Raw genomic sequence first — 12,866 nt, 5'->3', positions numbered from 1 at the left:
AACAAGATTGAATTTCTTGAAATCGCAACTAGAAAAAGTAGCAATCTTTGCTTGCAAAAATCAGGCATTGTTTTAAGAGATGGTAAGTATAGCAGACTAGCGTGAATGATTTAAAGCTTAAGTGCCAAATCTAGAATTGCTAAGATAGGAGGATAGAGGCGGAAGCCATGGCCGGGTCTCTGAGAACTTTCAAGTGCAGTTTTTAGCTTTCACCAGCCACAACATTCTCCAGAGGCATTTCAGTCGTCTTCTCTCTCGGGAGGAAGACCACATGGCAAAAGTATTTTCTGCACGGAAGTTGGGAATTCGAAAGATATTAGCTTTGATACAAAAACCAAGCCACAAACAATTTCCAAAATATCAAACATATGAAGTACTAGATGTTCTAAAAGCTGCACCGTCTCCTGATTACTATTTTTCACCAGAAACAACAGGTGTTTAATGGGGAAGCTGACTATGGTTGTCTTGTTCAGTTAGGAGAGCAAACCTTCACCTCAACCACTAAGACTATAAGGTGGGTTGGGGGGGGGGGGGGGGGGGACAAAGGGAGGTGATAGTGGCAGTCCAAAACTCTGTTTGTGCATGCAGTGCACTTGGGTTGTGGGTGGATGCAATATTGGCAGGCTTGGTGTTGAATGTGGCGCTCAACGGAGAGGGGAAGAGAAACTGAGGGTCCAAGGGAGGCAAGATACTTCTTCAAAGAAGTGACCCCTCAATCAGTTATAAAGCAAATAAACATTCTTTAAATCAAAAGAATTATAAGATCCTCAACCGGGGTTGGAGTGCCTCTCTCAGCCACCCAATCAATAGTTTTGGTGGTACCACTGACCCCTCACCCAATCCAAAAATCAGTCACCTGAACTGACTTTGGTTTGGGCAGATGAGCGGCTGGAGCCAAATATGAACAACTTTACAAGAATCTACTCTCATATATGCTGGCAGAATAAGACACTCAGCGAGAATGACGCAGGAAACCATTTAGCATAGATAATCATGTTAAAATAAAAAATACTATATAGTAGTATAACACCAATTTCTCAGACATGTCAAACCAACAACTTGTAAGCCAGATACTTTGTATAAGCGGTATTTTCATCAATCCATTGATTAATTGTAAGAATAAAACCAATCAAACATACCATCAATGACATTATTCATTCATTTCTGTTCATGCATATTGTACAATGACCAATTGAAGCCAAAACAATACAAAATGTGGCACACCCACCCATCTTCTTCAAAAACCTTCCACACCGAATCAAAATATATGTACTAGCACTACCAAGAAGTACTCGCAAAACATTGTAAATTTAGACCAGAAAACCTAACTCAAAGCTGAAAGGCCAAATAATGAAAAGATTGCACCAACCGACTCACATCTCATTGAATAATTTTCATAGACAATCAGTTAAACATTCACCATACAAATCTACAAAAACCAACCACCAAGTCCAAGAAATAAAGAAACTAAAGGAGGTTATAAAATAAAACTTGAAAAACTCAACAGGCCCAAAAAATTGAAATACCCTGCTTTCACCAGATGACTAAATTAACAACCAAAGACAAAACCAAACACCACAAAATAAAACAAAAAGATCCAGCGGAGGGTATACCTGCATGAAATTGTAGCGCTCTCTCCCAATGGATTCATTTTCAGCGACCGCAAAGTAGGCCAGAACCGGATAATGCCCGACGTACGAGGCATAGCTATCTCGGTGGATATTCACCGCCCATTCACTACAAGAGAAGCAATTTCCCCCAAAATTAACAACATTTAAGAAAAAAATAAGAGTTGATTCGTCGAAAACAATCGAGTCAAATAAGAAATCTTTCCTCAGGTTGTGGCTAGGGCACTTACAATCGAGTCAAGTCGGCGTGCCCTGTGCCGACATATTTAGCCTGCAAATGCTCGAGCTGCGAGTTGATATTAAACCTGTCGCTCGCCTACACCGATCAAAGCCACGCAAATTAGCATCCATCAAAGTTTGAATAACCCCAGAGATGGTGAATTTCGAAGGAAAGAACTAGGGTTTCAGTAAGGGTTTAAACTGTTTACCTGCATATTGATACTTGGATTGAGAGAGCTGAAGAAGAAAAGAGCGGTTTGATTTTGATTGTAATTTGTAAACTAGTATGTTTATAGATTTATAGAGAGAACTGATAAAAAGCGACTCTTGTAAACGCGCGTTTTATGTAAGCACATGAGTATTAGTAATATTATCTTTTTCTTGTTCTTGTTCTTTCCTTATCTAAGCAGGTGCATATTAATTTACTATGGCAATTTTTCTTATAAATCAATAATTTTGGAATCGTGAAACTTATTAATTTAAAGATACATCAATCTATCGATAAATTACTCGTGAAAACTTATTACCTTTATCATGGTAATTTGTCATTTCACAGTTGTTACAAAAATAGTTACCCTAGTAATTATTAGTTGTGATTTATTTTACTATACAGTATTTTAATTATATTTTTGTACTACTTAAATTATTATTATATACTCATATAATAATATTATTATTAATGTCAAATGCATAATTCACAATTTGCACAAATACAACATGCATTGATATACAATCGGTTAATGTGTCTAATTAAACACTATATGCCACTTACTAATAAAAAGCCTACTGACATTTAGTCCCTGTTACTTTTTTATATATTCAGAAAATGATACTGAAAAAATCAAAATTAGTATAAATTACAATAAAAACAAAAATATGAACACTATGATTTCCTAGTTTCGTTATACTTAGTGCAATCGCATGAGTATAATTTCTAGAACTCATGAGGTAGTACTAGTATGAACAACAGTCAACAAAGCAGCAAACAAAGCTTCATTTTTTTTTTCAAAATTGTAGTTTGTTCACATTGATCCTATGAACAATGAATTAGTTTCTACAGCTTGAAAATTCAAAAAGAATTACATCATCCTTTGTGAGAAGCAGTGAGGAGAAATATGTACAATGAGGGTATGATTTACACAAGCTGTTGCAGAATCAATTAAATATAGCTGGAAAACTGCCATCATCATGGCCACTTACAGTTGTTCAAGCGCATGAAGAAGGAAGACAACCCAAATGAAGCTATGCAGAAAATGCTTTACACCACTCCTTCACTCTGGTAGCTATCGAGCTCTAAAAATCGCGTTGTTTTGAGGTATCTGATTTAGGAGGTATCAGGTTTAGGAAACTTCCATTTGATGAAGACTGAGTGGATTCTGAGTCTGACTCCTCGCCTAATACGAGTAACAAGAAAATATAAGGGCAAGTACCAACAATATCTATAAACTAGCTGAGATGGAAAAGGATCATACTGAAAAGGGACTTCACAGTAGGTCTCTTAGGCTTAGTGTTCTTCTTCTTCAGTTCAACTGGTAGAAACACAGGCACATTGAAATCAGTCGATACTTGTTTAGTTCAAGAAACAGAAAAATATGGATTACCAAAAATAGACTAGCATATGGAAACAGATAATATGACACTTACCCATTCCTGGGACTTCATGATCATTCACGATTTCAAAGTTCTTGTAGGTGTATCCCATGAAGTTCACGTCCTTAGAAGAAAGCATCTGTGTAATAAAGAAATAAATATCAGATCTTGTTGCAGCATCAGAGACTTGTACAGCAATAAAATGACAAGCTTCACTAGATCGCTTTCCCAGACAATATCTTCTCTTTCTTTTCATGATATTGCGTTATTTTCAAGTCATGGTACAAAAAATGTGAGCCGTTCTGAGGTCAACCTTCGCATCTGTTGTTGGAAACCTTCACCGAAGCTAGCTCAATTTTCATTAAGCTTGTCACATTATTTTTCAAGGGCATATCACTGATGTATGGGCAGATATGTTCATATAGCTACAAGAACACATTGCTACATGAGGGATCTTGATCCATACCACAATCATAGACAGCATCAAACAAACAAAATACCATGCTCTCTTGAGTACCAAACCAGGTTTTCAATGATAATTTATGATTGCATATCACAACGAGAACGGTGGTAAAAAAAAGGTTAATAGCAGCATGTACACACCTTCCTCCAGGGGCCTGATTTTGCTGCTGAAGGGACTTGACTGTCAGCCTGCAAAAAAAACCAAATCGTAAGCAAGAATAATCGGAAAGCGGAAAGGAACAGACAAAGTTAATCTAGAAAGGGGGAAAACCTCTTCAAACTTTTCAAAGTTTTGGGTATCCAGTTCACCATTAACTTCAGGAATGAATGCAGCAGTCATTTGATATAATTTATCCCACTCAGTGCCTATGAACCACGGGTGAGCCTGAAAAGATGGTGAAACAGATAAATTGATGGTTCGTTACTATCACCATTTCAGAACATTTAGAACAGCAAAAAGATCACCTTGATTTCATCAGCACCTCTTGTACCAAGCCTTTGCTCTACATTACACAAGAGTTTACAGATAAGATCTTTAGCTTCTGGCGACAGTTTTGCCTCTTCTGGAAATTTCAAATGCGTTCTCCAGTTAACTATCTGCAGAAAGAGCAATACATACAGATTAAGGCAAGAATTTATAAAGTGCTGATCTCAGTTGTGCTAAAATCTGTTACCTTACAAATGAAAATTGGTAATCGTAATGTAATGTATAACCAAGTACAGTAATAAGTAAAAGGGTCTACAAGGAAGCTGCATGTAGAACAGCAAAGCAAATGAAAAAGAATCCTTCATTACCTTCCTACAGGTAGACATGGGCTCATCAGAATAAAATGGTGGATACCCGACAAGCATCTCATACATGATTGCCCCCAAAGACCACCTAAAAAATTGGGATATGGTGTGACAGTCTAAATCTGAAATATCACTATATCTTCTCAGATGAAAACAAAAACATTGAGAAACACATACCAATCACACTCCATTGCATATCCTTTTTTCAGCAGAACTTCTGGAGCAATGTAATCAGGTGTACCAACGGTTGAATAGGCCTACAGCAAAAATAAGGAAGAGATTGAACTCATCACATGCTGTCCTTACGACTGCCAACATTCTTCTAAGAAAGAATGTAATCTCATATAACAGTGCTGCCTATATCATCAAGGCACAATTTCAAGTTGATACACTAGGATATTATTATGCACTAGGCGAATATAAGTCCCTCTAAGCCACACACACACATGCATATATGTGTCTTTATATTCATCCTTGTCCACATGTTTGTTCAACACCTTGTAAGAAAATGTTATGCGCGTGCTTAAAGCAGACACAAACAAACAAAATGTGATTCCTGATTCCCATTGTCCTATCTTTTCTTCCTTTTCCTTTTTTAATAATAAAGTTGTGGGTATTAACTCTGAACAAATGAAGTTCACGAACTCTCATCATATCAGAATTAGAAGCTAAGTGTTGATTAGGTCAATAATGTAAAATTAAGAATTGGAACGAGTTGGAAAAATACAAGCATCCTCCTGTTCCGCTGCCAGTGTTGCAGTTGCTCCTGTTGAGTGCGCTTGGGTGCTGCAGGGCGCCCATCACTTTGAAGAGCTCCACTATAGTTTTTGCCTACAGTAAAATCCTTTTCTTGAATATTACTGCAATCCAGTGGCTTGCACAATCCAAAATCAGACAGCTTCATGTGTCCATATTTATCAAGAAGCAAGTTATCAGGCTTGATATCCCTGAAAAGAAAGAAGAAAGATCTGATATCAATTTGAAATAGTAGAGGACATCATTCAACTTGGACAATCAGTAAGTAAGACAAACCTATGAATATAATTGTGTTTGTGGATAGATTCAATTGCAAGAACTGTTTCTCCTACATAGAATCTGGCTTCATCTTCCGTTAATGTATCTTTACGCATCAGTAGAGTCATCATATCTCCACCAGGAAGGTATTCCATTATTAGATACAGATACTCTTCATCTTGGAAAGAGCAATAGAGTTTGACAATGCAGTTGCTGTCAACTTCTGCCAGTAAATTCCGTTCTGCTTTTACATGCTCAACCTAGAGATGGAGGCTGAGAGGAATAAGCACAATAGAGAAAATTCACACAGTTGTTATTTGTTTTGAATGAGAAATTAATTTACCTGGCCCCTACGAAGCATCTCGGACTTCTTAAGCTTTTTCATGGCGTAAACATGGCCAGTTTTCTTCTCCCTGCAGATTCTAACCTGAAGAGGACGATTGTTTTAGAAAAAGTTAGAGACACATATATGGAAAAAGCTTAACATGCAGCATAGGAAATCAGCATCAACTGCTATGACAAACTTCTATTCTACATGCCCATCAGTACAAGAACAAGAAAAAAAGTGCGATTAGTAACTGACCAATTCATATAATCTAAGCTGGCTTGCTTTAAACAAAATTTACTTCTACATTCAATGAATGAAATTGCATGGGCCTCAACCACAACCTGGAGGGAAGTCCTCCTTTTGAATGATGATTTATTGCCCATGTTGCAATCATTTACTATCAATTTCGGTACTAGAATCAATTGAGATATTTGCATATGCCAGCTTTACATGAAGATAAAAGGTAAGACTAGAAACATGTAGCCGTATCAACAAATATCATATCAAGGAGCTGATATGTTACTTAGTACTCAAGACCAAAAACAGAAAATTGTATCAAATCCACACGAGAGAGAGAAAGAAAGGACCTCCCCAAATGCACCCTTTCCAATCATGGTTAATGGCTCAAAATCATCAGCACCCATTTTATGCCTCTGAAGGCGCATATATTCTGTTTCCTTCTTCTCTAAGTACTTCAAAATGTTGTTTTGCTCTTCTGCGGAGACATCAGCATCAGCTAGTTTTTTCTCAAGCATATCACGTCTAAAAGAAAACAGAAAAAGTTTAATTCAGTATCTGCACCTGAAGTAAGACAAATCAACAGGAATGGCTTTGTTCAAAACAACCCCCAAAACAGAGAACGGGAGAAATTGCAAGAAATGAGATGCAGCTTTGGCATTAGTTAATTAAAATGCTCTTTTGGGGAACAGCAAACAGGAACCCATAGGTAAAGTAGAATTGAGGATCTGGCCAAATGGAAGGACAAGAAGCAAATTTTGTGGCGAAATATAGCATGAGGCGAAATTTGTCAAGTAAAATCCACAACAAAAGATAGAACAATGACATACCGCTCTCTCCTTTCCTGCAAGCTCTTCATTTGTTCCTTGTAATGCTTTTCAATATACTGCTTGGCTGCAGCTGCCTTCTGTTTAGTTGCATTTGAAGGTGTTTCCTCATTCAAATGTGCCTTCATACCTTCTTTTCCATTAGGCCTAGGCTCTGTCTTCTTGCTCGAAGTCTTATGCTTCTCCTTAGAATGGAGCTTAGAACACCAACGCCTAACTGCTTCCATCTACTTCGACTCCTCTTTTGTTGCCAAAACTCGGGTGAGGTGCGAATTTTCGGATGCTATAAATTTAGTGTCCTAAATAACATCCATCCTTCCACATCAAGCTTCCAGTACATTGGGAACGCTGCGTAAAGCAGAGAAATAATATGTAATAAATAAAAAAAGGTAGTCAATCTTCTTTCATGCCAAGAAACGCCTTTTTGGTCGTTAGCAAATCCAAAACTTCCATATCATGACTCTAATTAATTTTATACTATTCAAAATACATCCTTTCTGATCTCGTGTTGAATTCTCAACAATTTTCCTTGATTGGATAACAAACTTTTGCACTAACCTCCTACTTAGACTGCTCCAAACATAAACCCAAATGCCAAAAATAGAATTTTATAACAAACACACACACAAGGACAAGTCCAGGAAAAAAAAATTCGAGATCAAGGATAAGTCCAGAAATAAACTCATCCCTCAAATGGAGAAACAGAAAAAGAGAAAGGAAAAGCTACACAATCAAATAGCATATCTACATAACCTTAAAAAAAATAGAATCACTAAATGAGACAACAAATTTTCCATTTTTCCATATACAATCAAAACGGAAATGATCTTGTATTCTATTCGATGAGCCACATTATTGCTCATCCAATAACAAGATTCTCAAAATGAAGTAAACACTTCCAGAAAATCAAATTTTTTGAGCAAAATTCAAACTCTCGCATCACAATTGACCGTATCGAAGCGATCTATCAACAGCATTATCCCCAAAATCTCGTAACCAAAAGCGACGAACTAGTCAAATCACTCACCTGCAAAAAATTGAATCAGACAGCTTGTAGAACTGCGTCAACCGTCCAACCAGCAGCCAGAATCCATAAAAGCAGCTATCTATTAATGAGCTATAAATACCACCATAAAAATTTAAAAGCTCTGGACTCCAATAAAAAAAGCAGTGAATTTCCAAACCCTAGAATTATCTGCAGAGAGAGAAGCTAATCGAAGAAGAGGTTTGTAATGGAAGCTTTATGCTTTGGTGGCATCATTTCGCCATTAAAAGATGGAGAGAGGAGAGAGAGAAAGAGAAATCATTGTTTAATTTTAATTTTGTGATAAAACCATTTTCTTCATCACGATTTTGTTATTTAGGGGAAAGTGGAAACCTCTGTTTAACACTAATTGCAGTGGTTGGGTTTAACTGGAATTTGTCGCGCGTTTTTCGGCAAAAACGCGTTGTCTTTAAAAGATGCTTATTGCCAACTTTCTCCCTCAAAATTCACTCTCCTCTCTCCTCCTACACACATTTTCTAGCTTATCTTTGATTTTTATTTGATTTTGTATTTTTTATGAACGAAATGTTCACACAAAAAGTTGACAAATCTCAAAATTCACCAAAACAACACTTATAAGAATAAACAAAACAATGCAAACATTAAGTTCACCAAAAAAACCGTAAACAGGACAAACGAATGACGGACAATAAAAATATGCAAATAGAGGAAGATAAGTACATTCTATCACCACCGAAAAAATCACCAAGGACTAATCAATAAGACACAATCGAAAAACTAAGGTTGAGTGGGAAACATACTGGATTGGATATACTGAAACTTCTTACCAATAACAAAGTCTCCATTGGCCTTGATTTCACGTGTATTACAAAGTCACAACTCTTGTTTGAATTGTTTGACAAATATGTCTAGAATATTGATACGAGTAGGTAATATTAATGGCCCCTTGAACAATAGTAGACATTTTTTTCACGAAGGGGATTTATTAGTTGACATATTAGCATAGAAAATTGAAAGTTATAATTATTCATCTTAATAAGCTAGCATGAGTTTTAGCAGAGGACTCGATCTTTTACACTCAGAGCATACCTAACACTGCCAGGCCGGGCCGCAACTAGGGTCCGGCTCGGTCCTGGCGCGTTGGAGGGAGCATTTTGGCAGCTTGCGCCGCGCCTGGTGACGTAGTCGCGTCCCACCTAGCGTTGGAGGCACACGGGCCGTGCCCCAACGAGTCCCGACCCGACGATGGAGGTCCTTCGGGCCAGACCGCAAGCCCCAAAATTTTTATATAGTATATATTTTTTTATTTTTTTTGCCTATTTATATCTCATTTCTTCAACATTCTTCCACCAATTTCTCCATTTCTATCCTCTAAATTATTTCAATATGTGTGGTTGTCATGGAGTGGTTTAATAGCGACGGACGACAGATGAACGCGTTCGTCAACGACAACAACTGGTACCTACCGACATCGCCCAACCCAAATGCAGTGCCTAGATAGTTGTTCACCGTATTATATATTACGAGTAAAATATGTTGTAATTGTGAACAATGTAATTTAATAGTGTGGCCTGGATGGTGCCTGCAGGGTTAGAAGAGTTGTGGCCTGAGATTGAAATTTTGGGGAATGATGACATGGAGGGGACTTGGGGCTCGAATCCGTGCCGGGTTGTGGATGCTCTCGTAGATCTAAATGGGTATTATGGGGCATGCGAGTTGAATCATTATCATGTCATATAATGAAAGGATACGATAAATCCGAATTCAAACACAATACGATAAGAAAACTCTTCGTACAAACACGAAAAATGCGAACATGATACAATTTTAATTTGTGATGTCACAGCCTAATAAAGACACGACACGATAAAAACTTAATTTCAGAAATCTCAATAGTCATATAAGGCTTAAATTTTCAATGTTTAAAAACTAATACCCAAATAAACTTAACTAACAAACAAAAAGTTGCAATAATAATATTAGTGATAACTTATTACTACACGAAATCCGACACGACATTATTCCGTTTATGCGAGAACACCAATTTATTAATTTTGTGTGTATTCCTATACTACATTCATATGGTGTCCAAATTTCAAAGCCCCGTTTTGAACCCAAATATATTAAGTGCATGAACCAATATTCATCATGTACAAATTAATCATCAAATTAAAACCATGTTCATTCACAAATTAATCATCAAATTAAAACCATATTCATTGTTAAATAGATGTATCATCATCGACCAAACTATAAAATCGACGTTGTTCACACAAAATATATTAATGTACAAATTAATCCAAATCAGAAGTTAATTTTGGAATATTCTTACCGCTCTGTATACCAGTAGTAGTATTTTTTAATAAACAACTACTACCAAGTTCGTGTACGAAGGGACGTACATATTAGGTACACAATTGAAAAATATAATACTCAGGATTCAGATCTTGCATCTTTAACTAGGCAATTAATTTTTGGGAGTATATGATAATAAATCTGGGCATCTTGTTATTTTTCCGAGTGATGTTAAACAAGTTATATTATGACTACCACACATTTCTTAAAAAAAAAATAATGAGAATAATTCATTATTTTAAAAAATTAATTTCATAAAATAAAATTTTATATTTTAAACTATATGTAAGTTTTTTTCTTTTAATAAAATAAAATTAAAGAAATAGCCATTTAGGTTTTGCCTTTGAAAAGTTTTGATTGGAACAAAAATGGAAAATAAATTAATAGTCATGATCCATATTCAAAATTAGTGGGAAAGCGTAAGTAAATATCTTAGTATTAATTAAAATTATTATTAGTATGACTGGATAATTTTTTTAATTCCTTAGCCACCAATATATGGATTCCTGTGCATATACTTATTTTTCTGTTCACGATGTTCAATAAATAATTAACGTGATTTATTATTAATTAGCACAGATGTTTCCATTTGGGATTTGATTGTTGACTTTTTTATTAATTTATTCTCCATAACTGTCTATATTTCGTTTTGAAATAAAATGAAATAATTATAACTGACCATATTTTATCGAAATATCAAATCCGAGACTATCGATTTCCAGATGTCATTTTGCCACGTTATATAATTATTCATATTGTTTAAAAAATAACGCTATCTGCCCATTTAAGGGTAAGATATATTTATACAGTTATACCTAATACCGTAGTCCCATAAATTTCTGCAACTAATTCATATTCGATATCACTATCTAAATACATACTACAACTATAAACCAACTAGAGATAAATGCGTTTCTCAAAGGTAAATTACTACATCACATTATATAATTGACATAATATCATGGGAATTCATTTTGATCAATTGTTTTAAGCCAAATTTGTTTATCGCAAAGTATTATTTCTAGAAATTTACTACTATGATTTCTTGGAATGTGTTACAGAGGATGTGTTTGTTTAAAATTACTTATCTTATGTTTAAATATCAAATAAAGATAAGATTATTCGAACTTGAACATATTAATCAATTAAATTTAATTAACTAATTGACATAATAACTAAATTATCTAATTTTTACATAATAATTGAAATAAAATGTTTCAATTAACTTTTAATTGAGTAAATTATTATGATGTTACTAATAATATAATCAATACATTTAAAACTACAATAACATTTGCTTAATAAGCTAATAATGAAAAATATAATAATAATTGTATTATATGGTTCGTAATTTTAGTGAGTGTATCCACATTTTTTTAATAAGTTATTAATTGATAATATATTAGTAACAATAATAAATAATACAATAATTAATATACTTACCATATAAATTTATTAAAATTACCGTTTTCATTTGATAATTAGTAGTTTTTGTTACCATTAACTGAATTCTCATCATTATTATGAATAAAATGCATATAACTTAATCATAACTTCATATAATATTATATATGAACTCTAGATAATTTTGTATGTGATTTATAAACTCTGTATATTTATCTTTTACCATTTCATTATTTAATTGATATTTTTTATTTTGTATGAAGAAAATTCAGTAAGTATGCATGGGGTTGATACTAGTAAAAATAAAATACAAGTATTAAAAGAACATAAATTGTACTCAAATAAAAAATAGAACATTTAACAATCATAAATTTAGGATGCAAGATTGTACGTACGTTTGTTAATTACAAATCAACTTAATATTAACCCTAATAAATTATGCGCAAGGTCTGAAATTTTTAAATTGAGAAAGGTAAAAAAGGTGGCTACAAATTTGGTAGTAGAAAATTGCCCCACAACAAAGGGCACGTTACCCAAAATTAAGGCATATAAGAGGGGTCCATTAATAGACCTTTATTTGAACAAACAAATTAAAGAGCAAAAGGCATTCCACGGAGATTAGCTTTTGAAATCATGCCACTAATTGCGATTGATTCTAATTACCATTTCAATAATTAATTATAAAGTTGTAATTTATTATATTTCTTGTCTAGTCAAAAAGACTTTATTGCTAAAGTTCTTCACTCATATGTAGTTCACTGCTACTTTACTGAATAACGAACTTACCAATATAGTACTATGATTTCTAATCAACATAACCAAGCTTTTATTTGGGTTTAGAATTTATAAAGTTTAACAAAAAAAATTAATATGAGTTTTGAAATTTCGAATTGTACCTTTTACAATTTCAGTTGGTGAAATCTCATAAAAAATTAATGTGAGTTTCAAATTTTATTCACAAAATTATGCAATTTTGAAATAGTTCTATTATAATACTGTGAGAT

The 12,866-nt window shown here is 34.4% G+C and overlaps 2 protein-coding genes across 2 annotated transcripts; both read right to left on the bottom strand.

Annotated features, from left to right (window-relative positions):
- Nucleotides 1-29: 29 nt before the first annotated feature.
- LOC125192697 (uncharacterized protein At4g14342-like) lies at nucleotides 30-2,182 on the bottom strand. Its single transcript, XM_048090324.1, has 4 exons — nucleotides 2,057-2,182; nucleotides 1,859-1,944; nucleotides 1,614-1,737; nucleotides 30-287 (listed from the first exon to the last, which is right to left on the bottom strand). The coding sequence occupies exons 1-4, from the start codon at nucleotides 2,060-2,062 to the stop codon at nucleotides 240-242; spliced, it is 264 nt and encodes an 87-aa protein (XP_047946281.1). The 5' UTR covers nucleotides 2,063-2,182; the 3' UTR covers nucleotides 30-239.
- Nucleotides 2,183-2,823: 641 nt separating this feature from the next.
- Nucleotides 2,824-8,461, bottom strand: LOC125192696 (serine/threonine-protein kinase tricornered-like). The gene is made up of 14 exons (XM_048090323.1): nucleotides 8,125-8,461; nucleotides 7,101-7,445; nucleotides 6,621-6,795; nucleotides 6,049-6,132; nucleotides 5,724-5,965; nucleotides 5,419-5,638; nucleotides 4,869-4,948; nucleotides 4,695-4,779; nucleotides 4,365-4,496; nucleotides 4,171-4,284; nucleotides 4,041-4,088; nucleotides 3,492-3,576; nucleotides 3,320-3,376; nucleotides 2,824-3,241 (listed from the first exon to the last, which is right to left on the bottom strand). The coding sequence occupies exons 2-14, from the start codon at nucleotides 7,322-7,324 to the stop codon at nucleotides 3,141-3,143; spliced, it is 1,647 nt and encodes a 548-aa protein (XP_047946280.1). The 5' UTR covers nucleotides 7,325-7,445; nucleotides 8,125-8,461; the 3' UTR covers nucleotides 2,824-3,140.
- Nucleotides 8,462-12,866: the final 4,405 nt, after the last annotated feature.

The sequence above is a fragment of the Salvia hispanica genome, chromosome 6, assembly GCF_023119035.1.
Source record: "Salvia hispanica cultivar TCC Black 2014 chromosome 6, UniMelb_Shisp_WGS_1.0, whole genome shotgun sequence".
Classification (NCBI taxonomy): Eukaryota; Viridiplantae; Streptophyta; class Magnoliopsida; order Lamiales; family Lamiaceae; genus Salvia; species Salvia hispanica.
This window is presented reverse-complemented; position numbering and strand designations above follow the sequence as displayed.